Consider the following 22,240-nt stretch of genomic DNA (forward strand, 5'->3'; position numbering starts at 1 on the left):
GCTGTCAGCTTGATTGTTGTGTTGTTGTTGTGTTTTTTCTTATAATAATAATAATACATTTTATTTGTATAGCGCTTTTCAAAATACTCTTTGACACTTTAATGGCAATGGAGTTGAATAAAAGCAAGTAAACAGAGTAGAAGACACACCAAAATACAACATTAATTCGTTAATACACAGTTAAAACATGAGAAAAAGCGGGGCGGGGCACAAGAGTCAGATATAAAAAGTTTAAAAAAAATAAAAAGTTCTTGTTTTCTAGGCTAACCTAGCATGATGTTGCTGTTGCAGTAATATGTGAGTGTAATGCCAGCAGCTCACATAGCGATGTTATTGTTGCTAAGTAGGGGTAGGAGTGTTGCCCACTCCTACATTGTATGTAAACATGTATGGCCTACTATTGTACATGTAAAAAGTGGATGAAATGCACTATAGCAAATGGAGCCACACATTCTGACACAAGCGTGGACAAACACAGGGGGACCTCTCTTTACAATCATTGAAAAAAGTACAAAATGGGACTTCAAAAAAGTTTGCTTAAAGATCCAATCGAATTTCTTAACACTCGCGTTTCACTGGCTGTCATTCCCCTTTCCCCCACTCCCTTGGGATCCATGTTGTGTTACGTGTTACACCACATCACACAAGCGGTCCTCAGTTATAATGACAACAATCACTTGTTCTCCCTCTCCTCACATGGGCCACACACACAGGCCGACGGGGGGCTGGGCTTCATATGCAAATATAGCCTGAGTGAGCGGCATGGGCCAAACACACATTAGCCCCGCCTCTATGACCAGTTGCTGGGCAACGGGCAACGAGCAACGGCCACTGCACTCAACTTCCCACACCGAGGAGGTGGAGGAGGGACAGAGGGGAGGGAGGGGCTATGAATAGAATAAGTCAAGCCGAGTGAACGACGCCACTCTTGGGACGTGTGTGACTACTTTGTGTCGAACGGAGAGACAAGGAGCAGCTACTTTCTTTTAGCTAATGGTGCATCGCTCCGCTTTGGACGGTACCTTTGGACTTTTAGCCAAGACTACACTGCTTGTTGTCTCTCTGAGGGGAGCACCTGTTCGTCTGTCCGCTGTTAGCTGAGACGCAGGACCGAGTACCCCGCACCGGGAGAGAGTGGATGACTTCGGTGGATGAAGGTCTGTCTGGAGCCAAGAGGGGGGCCGCTGACTGTGGACCTCCCTCTTTAGGAAGCGAGGTGAGTAAGCGATGGGATGACGGGAGGCAAACACACTTAATGGTTGTTTTTCAAATATAACAATTAGCTACATTTGTCTGGGGTCGGAAAGCTATTGAAAGACACCGCAGAGCCCACTGTTGGCATTAGAGTTTGAATATGCTGCATTATTGGTGCATGAGTGCTTGTATAGCTATCGTCTACTGCAGCTGTGTGTCTAAAACATCCCGCTGTACTTGTCTCTGTGCTCCACTATAGCTCCAGATCTGCGTTTATAGCATTCAGCTGGCATTTATAATTCATGTTGCTTCGGACATGTCGGATAATAACCAGTTAAACGAGAAAAATAAGCTTAAGAAAAATAAAGAAAGCCTTCTTTTTCAAATATGCTAAACCAGGGGTGTCCAAACTTGGGCCACATCATGAAAAGTGGGAGTATGGGGGGCCATTTTGATTTTGATTCATTTTCCGAAAGGTATTCTAGGTGATATAGTGTATTATTATTAGTGTCTTGAGTACATGTAAACATTTCCTGACATGATTTTGTTCAATTTTATTTCTACAAAACCCCTGGTCGAGTGGATTTGTCAAATTCTGGATATTCAACAGTTGCAATATAATCAATATATAACATTAAAGTGTGCTCAAGTAGTGGTGTTGCTGTTCATGTCAGCTTGATATGATAGCTAATAAAGGCAAGCAATATCAACAACAACTTTTGGTTGTTGATAGGAAAAAAATAAGCTATTTTCTTGAGTACATGTAAACATTTCCTGACATGATTTTGTTCAATTTTATTTCTACAAAACCCCTGGTTGAGTGGATTTGTCAAATTCTGGATATTGAACAGTTGCAATATAATCAATATATAACATTAAAGTGTGCTCAAGTAGTGGTGTTGCTGTTCATGTCAGCTTGACATGATAGCTAATAGAGCAAGCAATATCAACAACAATTTCTGGTTGTTGGTAGGAAAAAAATAAACTATTTTCTTCTGGATATTTAAGAGATGGTATCTAAGCCAGAACAATATTCACAATTTTTCCCACTGATTTGAGGTTAAATAAACATCTGTGTTGTGTCATGAAATGATTAGTTTTTGTATTCATTTAGATAAAGCTCGTCTCACATGGCTGTGCAACTGATGCTCATTAATTAGTCCAAAAGTAGTAGTGACTTAGTTGAGTTGCCGTGTTACGTGTTGTATACTCCAGGTGCTGGACTTGACGTTACATAATGAGATTTAGTCTCCTTCAGATGGAGCTGTGTCATACAAAACACTGACAGGAGGGCTTTTAAAACGCCTCTTCAGTCATTTTGTTTGTGGGCTTTCCCATGTCGGTTGAGATTATTACCCTCATTATGCTTTGTTGTATTCTCTCAAAGAGAACATTCAAGTCAAGTGTCCCTGCGTGTATACTAGCACTAGAATAACTAGATTAACTCACGCTACTGAGCCGTACTGGATGAATGGAGGCTAATCTGGAGTTAAAACGGTCCCACCTCTGGTACAGTCTCACCTGACGTAACGATACCCTGAGAGCAGAATGGTAATAATCTTCACACAAAACACGTTATAATTGTCAACACCAAAACATTCACATCTTCTGAGTCATTAGCCACGTTTACATGGACCCAAATATTCCAATTACATTCGGTTTATTTGCTCAAATGGAAAGAATCTAACCTTTGTATACACCTCATTCCGAAAGAAAAGTGCCAATCCGAATGAATATATATAATAAATATATCGGATTCACCGGGGTGGAATATTCCTTTCCCCAATCCGATTGAGGTATCTTGAATCTGCTCAATCGGAAAGTTGTCAGACTGCGTTCTTCTTCGTAGTGTTTTTCTTCTTCTGTTGTTCGGTTGGCAAGCAGCTTTCGTGTGCATTAGCGCCATGTGTGGAACAGAATCTAAACCCTTATATACGCCATTCACAAGTCCAGTTTTATAAAAAAAATAAAATACATATCTGTATAAAACATGTGTCGAGCTTAATTATAAAATATTAGCAAGATTGAACTTTATCTTTTCCTGTTCCCGGGTGCGTTCTTTCAGCGAATGCTGAGATATGACGTAACACGCAGCTCCAGACGTTCTTCGATTTAACAAAATGGAGGCGAGCAATCGGCACTGGACTGCTGCAGAAAGTTTGTTTTTGATTCAAACTAAATTTTCAAGACTGGACAAACAAAAAACTGGTAATACGGAGTTATTCCAACAAGTGAAAGAAAAACGCGAGGAAGTCGGTATCACGTGATGTTGGTGTTTACGTTTTACTGCGCATGCCCCATTGACTATTCTGGTTGATTATAGCGGCGCATGTAGGCACGTGATTGGAATATTCCTTTCCATGTATACCATTGCTTTCGGAAAGATTCCATTCGGAAAGAGAAAAACTCATGTAAACATGGCTATTGAGTCTCCGTAAATTACGATAAATGACATTTCCAATAAGGAACATAATGTGTACCTATTCGTCTGTATGTCTGTATTTCCAGCCGTCCATATTGTGATGATAATGCTTCTTTATGCTTCCCAGCTACATAAAAACTCTTGGTTTGTGTTTTGTTGTTGCCAGCAAAAAATAATCAGATAATAATCAGAATCGCGTTGACCCAGAATAGCCAGGGCTCTGACCACCTGCCAAGGGGTCTGCCAGACAATGAAATGACCCCCTTTCTGTGGGCTGACAAAACAGCGTGTTGCCAGAAAAGACACTTGTTAAACAAAGACAAAGATAGAGGTTCCCCCCTCTTCCTTAGTGCTTAGACACTTGAGGACGTCGGACACAAAACACTTCAACTCCAACCTGTGACCCAGGACTATTTATTTTAGCATATGCAAGCCATGTGGATGGAAGGCTGATAGTATGGCAAGCGATATAAAAGTAAGCTTATCTATGGTACCGTGTAGAGCAGGGGTGCTCATTAAGTCGATCGCGAGCTACCGGTCGATCGCGGAGGTGGTACTGGTCGATCGCTGGTCGATCGCGGCGTGACATTAAAAAAATATCATCCCAGCATCAATGCCGTCACTTGATTGATATACAGGGCAGCCATTCAGATGACAATTGAATGTTGCCCTTCGGGTGACCAATCAAATCAAACGACGTCTCGATGTCAGCCTATCATCCCCGTTACTTGATTGACATACAGGACAACCAGTCAGATGACAACTGAATTTTGACCTTTAGGTCACCTCTCATGCGTAAACAACGATGCAAAGTGCTAAGCTAGTCGGCGAATTGCGAGATTTTAAGCCCTCGCTAAAGTTTATGGTCACTAAAATGAGTGAAGGAGCTGGACCAAGTAAAAAGGCAAAAACTAGACCAAGTAAAAAGGCAAAAAACATATCACTTCCATACAGATATGGAATATTATACGGATATTATGATACGGATATTATCCATGACTGATAAACATTTGGAAGTGTGCTTGAGGCTGGCTATCAGCAGCTACTGTCCGGGACTATGCATCCCTGGCTGGTTCAATTCAGTGCAAGTCATCAAAGTAAACTCAGGTAATTACAAAAAATTTTAATAGTTAATTATGTGTGTTTTGCAATATTGGCTCATTTGGTTATGTAAGGTACATCAACATACATTGTACGTACAAATAATCCTCAATACATTTGAAAATAAATAGATGTTTTGCATTTTTGTAGTGGGTAGATCATTTTGACTCGGTCATTTTAAAAGTAGCTCGCATGCTGAAAAAGTGTGAGCACCCCTGGTGTAGAGTATCCAAAGTAAGCCAGTTGAGTGTAGCTGCTTTCATACCGTTAGGTCAACTGTCAGTAGTTAGTACATACTCATGTTTTTTCTCTTCTAAGCCCCATTTTTGGGGAAAAAACTCAAACTCACTTGCGATGTTTTCACCTGCGTGTTCCTGGTTTGGAAACAAAATGACTTCAAAGTCCAGTCCCTGGTTATTTAGTGGACCATGAGGGTAATATATGGTTAAGTTAGTCAGGTATTCCAAATGTTCTGTCGAAACCAAACCACTTCTGTATAACAGTGGTACCTTCGCATTTAGCAACAATTTCTCCATCAATTGTCTCTACTTCCGCCTTCAGCCATGCTCATTTTCTTTTTTTTTTCTTTTGGTTGTTTTGTTGTTTGCTGCGCTGTCTCTGCCATTGCTGGACTATGCTAGTAAAAGTTGTACTAGTACATTTTCCGTTTTGACCTAAAAATGGAAAGGAACCTTGCTGTTGTTCAGCTGACACCCCAGTGACGTAAACCTGTGATGAATGAATGACATGCCTTTCTTGGCATCTTTGCATGACTAATGTTCTGGATGAAAGTGACAGTAAAATGTCAACTGGGAGTCATGCCCTTCGCCTGTTGATCAGACATAAAGTTCTCATGACGACTTGTCACTTATGGGCTTAATGATGGAATGAAATTCAAGTTTTCCTTGTTTAACGGCCTGTCCGTGCCTATAACACATATTAATCTGCAAAATTGTCAGGGCATCAGCTTTCTTATTATAATAGCATTTCATTTCAACCTTTAAGCAGGAAATGAGACATACGTGGGTGTTAGTAAGTTTCCATTGGATTTAGATAATGATTATAGACGGGTTCCTGCAAATAATTATACATAGTCTATGTAGGATTGCTAAAACTATTACTCTAATGATGGACTAAGACTTACGCAAAGTACTATATGTTCACAATGTAACCTAATCTGAACACATTCAAGAGGACATAATTATTCTTCTGCATCACAAGACAAATTAAAACTCCTTTTTCCCCAGGGGTTCCCTGTACTTACCTGAGCAGAGTTTCAGTCTCAATGGCCCCACTCAGCAACCACAGCCCCTCCCCTCATTGTGCTTTATCCAGGCCAACATTCTTGGTAATCCAAGCTGCAACGTGCGGCCCTTGGGACCCCATTGGGAACAAACAAATGGCTATGTGTTCTAAAAACTTTGTACTATGACAAAATGCAGCCAGAGTTTCTCTTAGGATGAAGAGGGAGGCTTTTATTTGTTTAATAATTCTTCCAAGTTCTTACAATTGTGAGTCAACCTTTAACAAAATGATAGTGAAATGCGAGTCATTACTTCCCCTTTGTCGTCTTGATAGTAAACTGCAGAGTAGTTCCGCTGTTGTTGCCATGGCAACCCTGGCTCACCTACTTTAGTGGTCTATATTGGTGGAAATGCTAGGAGAATTATGTTCTGTGTTTTTCTAGTGCTTGTTCCATCTAACGTTACCAAACACTGAATATATTGCCATGTGCGTGTGTGTCTGATTTCCTTGTCTCTCGCCTCCGAACAGGAGCAGGAAGAAGCTTCACTTTGTGCATTGGTTTCAGCACTTTGGTTCCATAGAACAACGGCATGAACGGAGTAAGCGGTGGGTGGAGGCAGGGCCAATAGCATACACAGAAAGCAGTAACGTAGTAGAAATTAAGTTACATTGCAATAATGAATGCGATATATTGCCATATTTGCAACTTTTTTTATTGTACAGTTAAAAATAATGTTACAATAAGAGTTGGGTGATATTTTTTAGAAACCGGTATAGATTCTTCCAATGATAAGAAAATTCTGCACACATGCGGAACACATATCCGTGACCGTCGTTCAAAATAAGAGCGTTGTTTACCACATGCCTGTGTAAACCAGTGCTTCACAAATAGTGGGGTGACGCCCAGGTGGTATAATTTTTTTTTTTTGCAATAACAGATCGGCTCAAGACACCCCTAGATAAAATATATAATATCTTACTGTCACAGACTATAAATTGCATTGTTGTTAAAATGCATTGGAATGCATTACATGCTAGCATGCATGTAATACTTAATGTAATACTCCCACTCGGGCCACAGAACGCACATATTGTTTAATGTTTTTCAAACAAACATGCTCAAATTTGACAAACATATGCTCGCTAGTACCCCGAAGATACCAAATTTCATGGTGATTTTACCAAACACCCTAATTTTTTAGTCAATCCTCGGGGGCTCACACGAAGAGGTTGGATAATTGTGTTTTGTAAATTTTAATTATGTGGAAAAAAAATTGTGACAGTAGAAAACCGATGGGACCGATGATTTTATCTCTGACTCATTTTATGTAGAGAAATTCCAGTTTCACTGTGCATGTTTATGTGTTGCCCACTGAAGGGATGTGAGATGACAGAAGCACCCACTGGCGACAGCTAAGGCTGAACATCAGAGCTGAAGCATTAAATGCACTTGCAAATATTTTGGTGTTGGCAACATTTAAGTTGCCCGCTGGCTAGGAGGAGAGGATGAAGGGGAAAGACGGAGTGATACGGATGTTGAGCCTGTAAAGCCTTTGCTATATTACTATTACTAACATTTTGCTGCATTTTCTCTCCCTGTTGTCTTTCTGCTTTTTCGCATCCATATCACTATCCTCTTTTCGCTGCATCGTTCAGCCTTCAGCTCATCCTGTATTCCCTTTGCTATGCTGAATCAAAGCCTTTGGATCCCTCTGCTCAATGTTAGTTGATATGTAAGCTCATTCACTCGGGTCTAGCACCATGTTTGCATGTTTTGTTTTGCATGATTTTAAAGCAAACACATTTTTTTTACCATCTTGTTTATTTTGATACGTGTTTGTAGAAACAAGAACACTCAAGGAGTAAAGTAACACAGCTTTCTGTAATAATTGTGTCATCTGTATTACCTCTGATGTTGTGTAAATGACCATGACACGATTAGTTCAATTGAGTCAGGGACAGGAAGTGTAACTGGTAAACAAAGCCACTGGCCATTGGGAAAAAAAGATTTGCCAAATTGACCCAGTTGTTTGGAAATGTCTGCACTCTTAATCACAGGGTTTTGATGCCTTTGCATTTCATACCTCCCTCCTTACTCGACGATCATTCATCACTGGCGTTCTACTTGTGTATACGACACTTCAAGGGAAAACCCCGCACTACATCACCAAGCTCTTGCACCTTTCCTATAACAACTCCAGAGTTTCCGCTACCTGTAATTGCTCGTGGCAGTACGCCACTACAAAAAAAGCTGCTACACCTTAAAAATTTGAGTTTTTTTTCAACTTGAAAACATTTTAAGTAATATATTGTGTATGTATATGGTATATAGATCCATAAATAGCTTATTATTTACACACCTATCGACCACAATTGATTTGAAAACTATATCAAATGTCATTAAAATGCTTCACAGCACGTTCTTTTAATAGGCATGCACCAGAATCACCTGTCTGTCTTGCTGGCACTTCCTCATGTCTGACCGCATACGCAAGTTTACTTTCATTTTGTTTCTTATTATCGGGAAACTAATAGCTCGTAAAATGTCTACTCGATTAATGACAGCTTGTCACATGCTAAGCCCTTCTATGCCAGCGTGGGTGATTGCTCACGTTTCAATCTCATTCCACTTTCTGGCACGTTTGTTTACATGGTTGGCAGCATCTCGCTAGCTTGTTTTATTTGTGCCGTGGGCGAACTACCAGCGGCGATCATCATCACAACTTGCTTTATAGTGTCCCTTAACAATCTTGCTCTCTTGTTATCATTAAAATGATAAAAATGTTAGTCGATGTCGACACAACTGAACACAAAATGCCGTTTTGACTCTCTTTTGCAGATTTGTTGTATTTCAACCACATTGGAAGGTTTTCGAGCATGAACTGCCTTTTTAAGGTCATGCCACCGCATCTCAATACGATTCAGGTCATGACAAAATTTTCCTAAAGGTCTTGGGGCTCATCAAGATGTATTCTGACAAAATTGAGACAAGCCTTAACGTTCTTTTTGTTCAGTAGTGGTTCTGGGCTTGGAACTCTGCCATGCAAGCCATGTTTGCCCAGTGTCTTTCTTATGGTGGAGTCATAAACACTAACCTTAACTGAGGCAAGGGAGGCCTATATTTCTTTGGATATATGTGTGGGGTCTTTTGTGACCTCTTGGATGAGTCCTCGCTGCGCTCTTGGGTAATTTTGGCTGGCAGGCCAGTCCTGGGAAGGTTCACCAATTGTTCCCATGTTTTCACCAAACGAATGTGCCTTCCTCCAAAAAACATGCATGTTAGTGTAATTGCATGAATGCATACAATGCAGGTTAATTGGGGACTCCAAATTGTCCATAGGTATGAATGTGAGTGTGAATGGTTGTTTGTCTATATGTGCCCTGTGATTGGCGGGCGACCAGTTCAGAGTGTACCACCCTCTCTCGCCCACAGACAGCTGGGGTAGGCTCCAGCAAAAGCGGCATAGAAAATGGATGAATGGATTGTATTGTTACCCATTCCAAAAAGCTCCCAAAATGAACCTTAATACCGAGGTACTGGATGCTGTTCTACACAATGTAATTTCAGGATTAACTGTACTCCACTTTCTCCTTGTTTAATGGTGACACACGCACAGTGTCAGAAGCATGTGTTGTCAACAAGGCATGTACACGTTAGTGAACCTGCTAGCCCAAACATTTGCACATACGTACTATTCCTATTGTTTCATCTCTGTCGCAAAAAAAAACAAACAAACACTGACATGCTTTCAAGCAATTACTATTTATACAGTACATTTCACTTCCAGCCAACACATTGATTGCTCGTATACTCAACCGAATGTCTTATTAGAGTAATTATCATTTCATCAACAAGGAACTGTTGCCGTTCCAGTAAAGCAGTTTCCGGCTCCAAATGATCATGTTATAAATACAACCTTTTGCGTTTTACACTCCATACTGAGATGTTTAGTGGAATGTTTTAATACAGAGGAGCCCACCTAAGTCGATTTTCCTTTTTTAGATTGTTAGCCACCTCAGCCTGTTTTAAGTTTGTCATCAGTCTATGCCGATTCATGAATGGATTCCTTTGGGTTAGTGTTAAAAGGAATGTTGCCATCACTTGTTTCAGAGTCACACATGTTTACTTTCACTATGCCAGCAGTGTGAGGCAAATCCAACTTATTTCTTTAATGCAAACATTAAACAACAAGCATTTTATGATGCCCGTTCGGAGGCACACATGTCTATCCTTCAAAATAAAAGTGCTGCTCACCACCATGTTGTCTGATTGTGTAAACAAAACAACAGTGTAAATCTTATCTTACATTAATAACGCAGTTGGAATTGCCATCCGTTTCTGAAATACTTGGTAAAATTGGCCAATAATGTATTTAAATTAAATAATAATTGTCAGGATTTAAGATTAAGATATGCCTTTGTTTGTCCCTCAGTGGGGAAATTTGTATTGCACAGCAGCAAGAGTACAGAGTCAGTTAAGCAGTACATTTAAGCAAGCATTTCTGCATTGAATTAACATTTTGGAAAATTTGGATGTCATATCACTTGAGCACTTTTTCTCAGAAAAAGGTGTTGTTAAATTGTTTCAATCAAAATAGTTCATCTTTTAATGGTAAATAGTCATATACGGTCCTCCTTTCCATCATCATCCAGGGCAGCGACGAGGAGAGGCTCCCTCCGATCATCATGTGTACACGGGCCTATCCTGACGTCGTGCCCAGCAGCCCACTGTTCCCCGGAGACGTGGAGGAGGACGAGGGCAAGGAGAGAGACTCCGATAGAGACAGCGCCGTGGAAAGCACCCAAGGGTCCGACACTTCAGAGGGGCCAACCAGACTGGGGGACAAGGAAGACATCTTGGGGGATCTCTTCTTCCCCTCTGAGAAGTAAGTCACATCTAATGCCTTGTGTTTACATATTGAGACGACGTTATTTAGGTTTTTTTACATACATTGTGGCGCCGTCAGGACAAGCGGCACGAGCAACTCTGTCATCTCAGACCTGTCGACACGTTCCTCGGCTTCTCTGAACGAGGAGCAGTTTGAGGACTACGGCGAAGTGGAAGAGCCCGACTACGCTCCCAGCAGCCCCTATCCAGAAGACGAGAGCCGTACCAACGGATATTCTGATCTTGGATCATCTGTGCCATCGAGGTAGTCTACTTTTAAAAGTTTATACCATACACTGAAGCCAAATGTTTCTTGTTAAGGTGTTCCTTCAAAGATGTCATGAGTGAAATGATTACTGCAAAGAACCGTCTCTTGTTCTGTACACTTGCTTCATCTATTCTTATACCTTCCTCTTTGGGAAAAGTAAACAAACTTACAGTATCGCTCGGATACTATGAACATGCACCAGCAACGCACGACTACTATTTTGATGAAAAATATACTGAACCAAGTCTAGAAGTTTGAAGAAGTTTGTTTACTCTGCTTTACCTGAGAGCTGTCATCCCAATGACGTAACAGAATGAGGCGCCATGAACTATAAATTGCATTTTTGTGAATTTTCCGTTTGCTTTAAAAAAATGGAACAACGTAGAACCTACTTACAATCAATATATACCATATTTAAGCAAAGTTGATGAATCACATCAGGGCCCCTTTAAGATTAGTAGGATCAAAACACAATTGCTACATAAGATTGATCCAGTCCACTTCACTTCCGGAAGCTGCACTCTAAGCATCATGGGACTTGTAATTTTAAGCAAGAAAAGTCATGGCATATACACCGGACATTACGGTACCTGACTGATAACCGCACGCAAACTGCTTGAGGGGGGCGTGTCTTTACGCAGCGCTGATCGGTAATTTCCCGTCCTCCTTAAACTCCTGTGTAATTACCTGACTCATAGCTTAAGAGCTTTTGCCCTCCGGGAACACATTAATATTCACCAGTGGCTTTGCGTAATGCGATCAAGACTCTTGACCGATAAAGTGGAAAACTTTTTTGTGTTTCTTCCCTGCATACCAAGCAGACAAAACTCAAAGTGAGCCGGCAAAGAGATTTGTAGTCCAAATGAGGCCTGGGATTTAGAAGACTTACATGGCACATTTGAAGGGGGTTGGGGGTGCCTGGGAAGGAATTTTAAAAAAGTGCAGTTTAGTGCAAAGTAGGTTAAAGGCGCAGTCATGAGCAAGGGAAAACAAAGACTGAAGAGATGATAATGTTTGTAGTGATGTAGATTTAGAACCAGAGTCCAGCTTCTGCTTTTCTTCAATCTTGCCAATAAACAAAACAGCAGTTTACGATAAACACACATACAGTAATAGCTGTGCTTTTTCTGTTGCAACAACCGCTGATTCTCAGAAGAAGGGGGAAAAAAAATCAGTCCTGCAGGATTGCATTGCATGTATGGCATGAAGCAAGTCATTACAGCCCAACATGACTAACTGTAAATGACTTCAATCAGTGACACCATCAACATAAAGCAACAGCAATTATAAGCCGGGCGAAAGAGAATAGCATTAATTAAAGGGTGTGTCTGTGGTTTCTTTTTAGTCAGGTGTTGCATGGACAGGGTTAGATCCTCATACCGTTTTGAACTTTTACACCCCGAGTGACTCATGGTGAGATTGTGTGTGTGTGTGTCTACAGTGCGGGCCAGACGCCACGTAAGGTGCAACAACATTACCCTGCAGAGATGATGGACATCTACTGTTGTCAATGCAGCAAAAAAGTCAACCTGCTCACTGACCTAGAGGCTCGTCTCAAAAACCTCAAGGCTAACAGGTAGAAACCACACAATCAAATGCAATCTCACACAGTATTAGTTCACATCAAGTGTAGCTTCCTTAACACTTAAGCCTAGGTCTCAACCAGTCATACGGGCTCCAACGGCCAGTCTACTTGCAAAAAACTTCCAGGTAGCATGTAACAGGGTTCCGAGACGGAGCTCAGTCCCAGTGTTTTCTACCACAGAGAGAGGCTGCTCATCTAATCGGATGAATTAAATTATTTTGCGGTTACTTGTGTAGCCTTCTGAAAGCATTGTTGCGCCGTGAGTCTCGAAAACTCACCATACTCTGTTAAGTGTTTATTCTTCTACCACCATTTGACATGTTTGTTTTGGTTTGGAGCTGCACGCCTGCGCAGTGTGGAGGAAAAGGGGAGCGCTGTTTCCTGTGTCACATTGACACAAAGGTGTCTCTACAGGCTTTCAAACCACGCCAAATATAAGCACTAACTGATTATTGCATAAGGCTTTCACTCCCTAGCTGACCTCATCAAGCATTGCAAAAGGGAAACTATTAATGGAAACACAATCCAGGGTCACCCTTGATAGTCGTACATTCCAGCTGCGCGCATACATTTCCACGCATCTTCAAATCAGGGTGAGACTTGAAGTAGATTTAGCAGGAATTGTCTTGAAACTGCACTAATGCAACTTCATTTACTGCACACTGACCTTTTTTATTAAAAAAAAATTAGCCGTGGGTGGCAAGAATTGGCATAAGATGTAAATGCATTGTTTGGAACTGGACCTGGAGGAACGTCTTTTAAACATGTTCAATGGAAAAATGAAAATAAATGTGCAACAAGCTCTCTCATTGTATGTGAGCCTCTTTATCGTCTGCAGTCAGTGCAATTGAAGATATCATTGTGAAGCATAGATGTATTTAGCAGGTTGCATCTGGATATTTGAAAGCTGGGATCAAATGAGGAAGTTTGTCTTTTTTTCCTTCTACCACTTGATGAAATTTGCAGCACTTAAAGGGCCAGCAGTGCAGTGTTTACCTATGAGACATTTCCATTACAATTTACTGATAGATTGTGCTTTGATGCTTTTTCTTTTCTTGTGCAGTCCTAACAGGAAAATCTCCAGCACAGCATTTGGAAGGTAAGAAACACACTTTTTTGTGGGGGAGACAACACAGTCTCTCACTTGCTTGCATGCATGCATGCACAGTATTCATTCTAAGTGGCAGCAATTAGGCAAAAAGGTCCAATCTGATTGTGTGTATGTGTTAATTTCTCACTATTTGCAGTGAAACAACACATGTGCAGCTTTAACAGGAAAAAAGACAAGGAACTCATCTAACATTAACATTAAAAGTAGCTGACATGATTTAAAAAAAGTGAAGCAAAGAAAGTTTCCTTCCCCTTTGTTTACAGAGCCACAATACAATCCACACGCAATCATACACGGCATTAGTGTTTACTGCCTTCTTATCTCTCCCCTGCCCTGTGCACCATTGCACTTAAGCATCCAGTTAATTACTAACTTATTCCAATAAAACCATCGAGCCATCTATGAGAACACATGCTGTAACAACGTCACTCTTGGCTGCATGGTCTGTTGGGCTGAACGGCAATGTTTTGTACCCCCACCCCCCCCAACCACAGCGAGTGAATTATAGTGACAGAATGAAAATGGCCTGTCAGAGCTGATCTATGTATTCAATGTAAAGCTTGACGCTAGCATTGTCCTCTCTCTCTGTCTGCTTTGGTTTCTTCTTCCCCTTTTATAGCCCTCCTTATCTGTTATGTTTCCTCTTTCTCCTCCCCTCTTGAGATTGAAAATGTGACGCGGCTATAGTCCTTCATTGCCGCAAATATAACAATTGAAATGTCACTTTCAGACATAAAAACACCTTCTTTACAAGGCTGCTACAGCAAAGTGTGTGCCTTATTTTAATTCTGTTTGCACCGTTTTCTCTGTTGACACTGGCCTAGGGCGTTGTCCTCGAAATTCTCCCTTCTTTAGAAAGAGACTTTTGCAGCCTCGCACTTTTTGTTCCAGTCACACTCTGGCAAACACACCAAAGGAGATATATTATGTCTCACTTTGTGTTTTGAGCAGGCAGTTGCTCCACAACAGCAACTTGAGTAGCAGCAATGGCAGCACAGAGGACCTTTTCCGAGATAGCATCGACTCCTGTGACATCGACATCAATGAGAAGGTATACTGTATGTACATGTGTGTTTAAAGTAGCAGTACATTGCAAAGTTTTTTTTTTTGTTTTTTTTTTTTTCACTTCTGCACCTTCTTATAGTTCTGAGGCGTTGTTTAAATTTTCATCTAAAAAAATGCACACAAAAAACACAGTGGTACATGGCAAACATGAGTCTAAAGAAGCCAAACCAAGTGAATGTATGCGCTAACCGATGAATAACCTTCTTAGTGTGAATCGGTAGTCATTTTAGAATGCACTGACGTTTTGTACAACTATTACTCAAGCACCTACACGTCATGTTTGGGCTGATCCACTAATATGACCAAGTACCGTACTTTCTGGAAGAGAAAAAAACGTGGCTACAGGTGTCCACTGCATAACATAGAATATTTAGTTCTTCATCCATCCATATGGTCACCGTTACACTCCTGTTATTCTGTGTTTACAACACACGTTCAGTGTACAGGATGACTGCGGGGACACAATAGACGGCAGTCACTTTAAGCATTAGCATGCTACTGACCTAACTAGTTAGACTCCAATTTTTTCATTGTAAACTTAAGGAAAGTTGTCAAACAGAGTTGGCAAGAAGGACAAAGTAAGAAGTCAATAGCTGTTTCAAGTCATGGTTACTCAAGCCCCCATCTTTGTATAGCTGCTCATCAAACACTATTGATGTTCTAATATATTGAGATGCACTTGTATTTTCTTTCAAACCACATCCTGTAGCAGTTGTGTTCGCAGCTTTGAAGAATTTTGACAGTGTTAATCAAGCTCCTTGTCTTGGCCAGGTAAACTCTTTGGAGAAGAAGGTTGCAGAACTGGAGAATGAAATTGTAATGAATGATGAGCTCAAGTCCAAGCTGAAGCAGGACAACACTCATTTAGTACACAGGTATTGTCTGAAGAAACAATGTTGCATGATGCATATTGTGCATTATTATTATGCATATTATTATTATATTATTTTTCCGTATGGGAATTGCAATAATATTGACAAAATAATCTCAGGGTCAATGAACTTGAGGAACAACTGAAAGACCAGGAGACACGGGAGAACCAAAATCTGCAGGGGGAGTTGAGACGACATCGAGAGGCCTTCAGCAAGATGGAGAGAGACAAAACGACACAGATCGAGCTGCTCAACAACCGGTAAAAAAAATTAAAATACTGTTTTTATTTGGTAATGGTAATGGTAATGGTTTTATTTCATTTGAACATGCATCAGATTACAATTGAGTGCATCCCATAATCAGTTCACAGTTCTACATGTCCAAAAGGAGTAGGAAGAAGCAAAGCTTATTAAATCCTACCCCTCCATCTGGTACTTTTACAATCACTAACTGTTACATTTCTTCACTTACTGCTTTTCATAATACAGTTTACTTTTACAATCAGTAACTGTTTCATTTGTTCACTTCCTGCTTTCCGTAATACAGTTTAAGTTTTTTTTTGTTTTTTTTTAATAATGTACCTCGAGTACGAGGTGATATGACTGTACAATGACATTATGTGTACCATGAAGAAAGGTGAAGAAAGTTGGCAAAGCGTCCCCTACCATCTTCTCAGCCTTTTGAAGTTGAGGCAAGATAAATTGCAAAAGAACTTGACATTGCCAATAACCGATAACTGTGCATGTTTCATAATTTAAGAGTTAAGCAACTGGAGGATGAGAAAAATGAGATGCATATTAACATGACCAGACTGAAGACGCAGACTGAAAAACTGGATGAGGTGAGTCTCTGCTTGGATACTCTAACTTCTTTCCTCCACATATCTTAGTCTAATGTGATAACGCTCCAAAACACATAACAAATGTGTCTCTGTGCTCAGGAGAAGCAAAGGATGACAGATAAGCTGGAGGACACCAGCTTACGTCTGAAGGATGAAATGGACCTGTACAGGAAAATGATGGACAAACTGAGACAAAACAGGCAGCAGTTCCAGGAAGAGAAACAGGCCATGCAGGAGGTAGAACTGAATATTTAATATCAAGCACAATCACAACACACCCTGGCGGCACTTTGACGCATCCTACACACTAGCATTACATAACATGGCTTTCCTCTCGGCTTCTTTATATAGCTGATGGAGGACCTGCGGCGAGAGCTGGAGCACTTACAGCTCTTTAAACTGGATGTCGAAAAGACCGGACGTGGCCGCAGCTCTTCTTCTGGTCTGGCTGACTACAACAACAGGACCAGGGAGGTGGAGCTGGAGTACGAGGTCAAGAGGCTCAAGCAGGTAATGAGTAGAGACATGCATTGTCAGCACTTGGCATTTTGCTACATCATTAGCATACATTTTCAACACCCATTTAAGGCTGACAAATGCAAATAAGGTGCACCTATGTGAGTCTATCTCTAATGTGGTGAAAAAGTGTAACTTCAGGGGAATTAGGGTGCACGTCTGGTCTACTGTGGTCTGGACTTAAATGGAAAAACAAGATACTTGGCGGTCACCTGAAAATTCTGCCATGGAAAGGAAAGTCCTCAAGGGTATGTGACCCAAAAGACATCATGTTTTGGGTGTGTGAGGTGGTCGGACAATATACATGTCGCACATAGGGGCCAATCGAGGCACGACTTTAAGCATATACTTTGCTGAGCCCATTATTTGGGGAAAAATGCCAGTATGAATGTAAAGGTTTAAGTAGGTTAAACCTTTTGTAAAGGTTAAAAGATTTTTCCTCTCATTCCATGTGGTAGTGGTAAGTTTTTGGTTTTTTTGTCCTTCTTCCCCTCTCTGTTTGAACACTTTCTTAAGTTTAGAATAAGTAAATTGGAGAGGCTAACTAGTTAGCTTGGTAGCTAGCTATGCTAGCAGGGGTCGTCCTGCTAGCATAGCATAATCCTGCAGAAAATAATAGGCATGTTATGGTGACTATGGGGGTGTTCTAATAATGTAACCCGTATTTAAAAAAAAAACAGAAGACAGGTTTTTTATGCTCCAAATAGGAAAATATTCTGTTTGTTAATATTGAATCCAGTTTTTGAAAACTTCACTAATCACGATCAGATCTGGGATCAATTAACCGCGATAAACGAGGGAAAACTGTAGGCTGTTCATCACCTGATCAAAGGTTTAAGAGGATTCAATGTCATTTTCTGTCAGGTTTTCCCACTGACATGATCTCTTGATGGCAAAGAGAAAATAGCTTTCTTTCTTTGAATGTGGTCTGATAGTTGAGCTGCATATGGAAGGCCTCTCGCAGGTTGGATGCAGTAACACAGTCATTTTAAGTTACTTAAAAGATCTTGAGGGTTATGGAACACAAACACCCAGGGGCAAATCCAGTGCCCCAATTTTGAATAGTTTGAAATGAAACTTGATTCTAGGCAGCACGGTTGTCGAGTGGTTAGCGCGCAGACCTCACAGCTAGGAGACCAGGGTTCAATTCCACCCTCGGCCATCTCTGTGTGGAGTTTGCATGTTCTCCCCGTGCATGCGTGGGTTTTCTCCGGGTACTCCGGTTTCCTCCCACATTCCAAAAACATGCTAGGTTAATTGGCGACTCCAAATTGTCCATAGTAGGTATGAATGTGAGTGTGAATGGTTGTTTGTCTATATGTGCCCTGTGATTGGCTGGCCACCAGTCCAGGGTGTACCCCGCCTCTCGCCCAAAGACAGCTGGGATAGGCTCCAGCACCCTCCGCGACCCTCGTGAGGAAAAAGCGGTAGAAAATTAATGAATGAATGAACTTGATTCTAAGTTTTTTTGTTTGTTTTTTTTAATAAATGAAGGCACATAATTATATGTTCCCTAAAGCATTGTTTGTCGTCTGAGTAAAGTGTGCAGACCGGATGCTGAGTAAACACTGACTACTTCCTGTATATGTGTGTTTAGATGTCCTTTGTCTCCATTCACCTTTGTTACGCGAATTACCATCTCCATTAGTGTAATTTCCTGAACTGCTTACAGACTTCTTTATTATATTTTGGCCCACTCTGTTGTACTTGTATTTAACCAAGCAACAACAAACATAGCATAGCAGGTATATCTCCCAATCTGGTGGACAGAGCTCACTATGTGTGTGTGTGTGTGCGTGTGTATGTGTGTGTGCGCACGCAGCGATTTATGTCCCAGGACTTTCTTCCCCCTGAATTCCAGCCGCTTGGGTTGTCTGGGGCTTTGCTCCGTCCCAGTCTGATGGTAAAATTGCTTCTTTGACCCCCCATCCCCTCAATATTAACCACTAATAACAATGGAGTAGAGTGAACCCGCCCGAGCTGATCCGGCGCTGCAGGCCCGTACTAATGAAACTGTAAAACACGCAAGAGCAAGCAAACTCACCTCAGGTTTGGCGCTCAAGGGCAACATCACCATGGCGCTTTTATAACACAGCAGGCAATGCAGGGTGTAACGCTCATAACCTGCTTCATGTCCTGTAGGTGTTGCCATAGTAGATGTGCACTGCTACATGTGGTACCAGATGACCAACCAAGTGCAAGCAGCGTTTTGTCTTCTGGGTTGAGTGAAGCTTTTGTATTATATATTTCTTACCAATTTCCCTTCCCTAACTGTCTATTTGTAGGAGAACCAGAGACTGAAGGAGCAGAACGATGATCTGAATGGCCAAATTCTCAGCCTGAGCCTGTACGAAGCCAAGAATTTGTTCGCCACGCAGACCAAGGCCCAATCTCTGGCTGCTGAGATAGATAATGCCTCCAGGGACCAGGTAAAAATCACAACATGGTGTCTGATTAGCATTTGCGGAAGTAGCCAAGTTTTACGCTGGCTCTAAACAAGCAGTTCAGTTCATCTCACCACGCCGCAGTTTGCAACAGTCAGTACTGGTTTGGCTTTTGTTTCCGGGCAGAATCCCAGTGAAACCTCTAATTAATACAACACAGAAGATAGAGATACCATAGAACTTTAAGCTGTGTTAATCTTTTTTTGGTATGGACATGTCCATTATAAAAAGACAAACACGATGAACAAGATAAATATACCGCCAAGATTGCACAGCCTGTAGGAAAATAAGATGGAAACATAACATATATAAAAGGTGCAGGGGGGTACTAACCTCATTACATAGCAACTTAACACTCAAAAGGAGTACCTAAGAAATATACAAACGGTTATCAATACGAGTTTAAAATGATTTTTCCTACAATGAAGTGCGGCAGAGAAAATGGATGGATGGATGAATGGCACTGCAATGCTGCCTCTGTCCACCAGAGGGAGCCAGGAAGTCCAGAGGGAGGCTGACATCATTGCAGCACACTGACAGTCACCAATGAGTGCCAATGTATTATGAGAAAACCTAAAAATAGTTGGTTTTTTTTTCCTTTAAAACTTGTATTGGTATATTTTTAGGTACACCTTTTGAGTGTTAAATTGCTGTGTGATGAGTTTAGAATTCTTGGTAACATGACACCATGAATCAGACTGTTATATTAAGTGAGTAAATAATTAGTTATTTAACCAGATTTTAAATGATATTTAAATGATTAGTGGTACTTCTGTAAAGTAAAGGAGATGTCACGAGATTAGAATTTAGCCATAGCCATACCACTGTATAAGCTGCAGGGCTCAAAATGTATACACCGGAAATTATGGTATTTCATGTCATGATGCAACAGACCACACACACTCACACAGTTGGAACAAACCATTTCTAGGCAGTGCAACTGATATTCGCATTACTCTGCCAAACACTGTACAAAGATACTGGGTCTGTATGTAGGCAGATTGATGTGTGTCATACCAGAAGCAACTTAGACCTGCAACTTATGAGGACATACAGCTTTGTTGGTGTGTCTCATTCCGACCAATGCCGTTGGAAAACAGGGATGGATGAGTCAGTGCCACTGCATTGCATGACATCTTTACTCAAGTGCTGTTGTCATTATCATGCAACATGTCCTGTTACGTTACAGAGCATGGGCATCAGTGTTGTAAACAGCTCACTTCCCATACTTGAACTTAAAAGAATCTGCAGTTCTTTCAATTAGCACGTCTTCAAATGAGCTAACATGACACTATCTCCACAGTTAATGGAAGCCCTGAAGGAACAGGAGGAAATCAACATGCGGCTGCGACAGTATATGGACAAAATCATCCTCTCTATCCTTGATCACAACCCTTCCATCTTGGAGATCAAGGCCTAGCAGCGGCCATATGGAGTCAGCACAGCATTGAATATAGAGAACTGGGACATCTCCCCCTTCAGTTTGAAGAATCCTAAAGGGTGTATGCTGAACTAAAGGGAGTGACTTGATGGTCACACTAATGTGACGCGTCATCTGGATTTTTTTTCTACATTGTCTGTGCTATGAAGACATACTTGTTGGTGTCTTGTCCTCGACACACCTTGGAACCGGAAAGACTACGCTGGATATGGGCATGCTGGTACAAAAACTGGAAGAGCCTATCTCATCAGACATGTTTTGGCTAATATTAGGAACATTATAAGCACTGTGAGATGCTAGGCAACTAAAACGGCAAGCTCACGCTATGTTTTAGGCTGGTTTAGTAACAGTACTGTTATGTAAGTGGAGCATTTGGAACTGGCATATTTGAAAAGCAAGTTGGGAAAAGTGGGAAAAGTGGTCAAATTTATCAAGGTTACAGTCGAAGGAAAGCAAGTCTTTCCTAAAGACTATGGTTCACGCTATTGGGAGTTGGGTTTCGGTGAAGTTGCTTCTTTGCAAATGAAGGTAATATATTTGTTTACTCTTGAGAACATGTCTTCCAGGAACGCTGCAACACATGCACTGTGTCACTGTTCCGACTTGGATTTATTAATGAGTCACTTTAGAGATGAAGAAGCCGCCGCCGAGGAGTGTCTTTAAACTGTAACTTACATGATCGCCCCCATGCTTGAAAGGTACACTGCTGTTAGCAATAATAATAAGCTCAACCATGTTGCACAGAAAAGTTTTGATGTGTAATGAATGTACGGGATGTGACTCGGAGTTGCCACTGTAAGTGAAATGTGTGCATTACATGGATACATGGGAGGAGCCTGTACGAAGGAAATGGCCCTGTGATACTTTTGAATATCATGAATGTACATCTTGATAATTCACTCCATGTGAGAAGGGACAACAATATGCTGTATTATGTACTTAACTAAAACTTGAGTTTTGCTTCCTTGCACAAAACCTTTGGTTTCCCTTTGCATGGTTCATACTTCCTCAGTCTGTGCCTTGGGAGGACAATTTTCAGGTGGATGTTGTAAAATGAATTGCTTAAGGAGGTACATTGTATGTCTTAATCATTTTTCTGGACTTGTAAATGTTGTAATTACATAGTGATCATTTGTAAACATGTGCCACTGTAGTTTTTTTTCAGGTTAGATTCTATTTTCTACAGATTTATTAGGAAAGAACAAGCAATGGTGCAAAGTGAACTGCGTTTTTTCAGTCTAACAAA

General features: G+C 41.0%; 1 protein-coding gene across 1 annotated transcript; it reads left to right on the top strand.

Annotated features, from left to right (window-relative positions):
• Window positions 1–898: 898 nt before the first annotated feature.
• On the top strand, window positions 899–22,133 carry rab11fip4b (RAB11 family interacting protein 4 (class II) b). Its single transcript, XM_058091592.1, has 13 exons — window positions 899–1,216; window positions 10,616–10,848; window positions 10,930–11,115; window positions 12,560–12,694; window positions 13,767–13,802; window positions 14,766–14,865; window positions 15,651–15,754; window positions 15,871–16,011; window positions 16,512–16,593; window positions 16,693–16,830; window positions 16,945–17,103; window positions 19,395–19,538; window positions 20,857–22,133. Exons 1-13 carry the CDS (start codon window positions 1,139–1,141, stop codon window positions 20,971–20,973), a joined length of 1,653 nt encoding a protein of 550 aa, XP_057947575.1. The 5' UTR covers window positions 899–1,138; the 3' UTR covers window positions 20,974–22,133.
• The last annotated feature ends 107 nt before the right edge of the window (window positions 22,134–22,240 follow it).

Source organism: Doryrhamphus excisus, chromosome 1, assembly GCF_030265055.1.
Source record: "Doryrhamphus excisus isolate RoL2022-K1 chromosome 1, RoL_Dexc_1.0, whole genome shotgun sequence".
NCBI lineage: Eukaryota > Metazoa > Chordata > Actinopteri > Syngnathiformes > Syngnathidae > Doryrhamphus > Doryrhamphus excisus.

Bases quoted from the DNA above. Each gene is read 5' to 3' on its own strand.
- rab11fip4b (XM_058091592.1), top strand. From the start codon at position 1,139: ATGACTTCGGTGGATGAAGGTCTGTCTGGAGCCAAGAGGGGGGCCGCT. The intron at 13,803-14,765 runs GTAAGAAACACA...TGTTTTGAGCAG, and splicing joins TCCAGCACAGCATTTGGAAG to GCAGTTGCTCCACAACAGCA. The intron at 16,831-16,944 runs GTAGAACTGAAT...TTCTTTATATAG, and splicing joins AGAAACAGGCCATGCAGGAG to CTGATGGAGGACCTGCGGCG.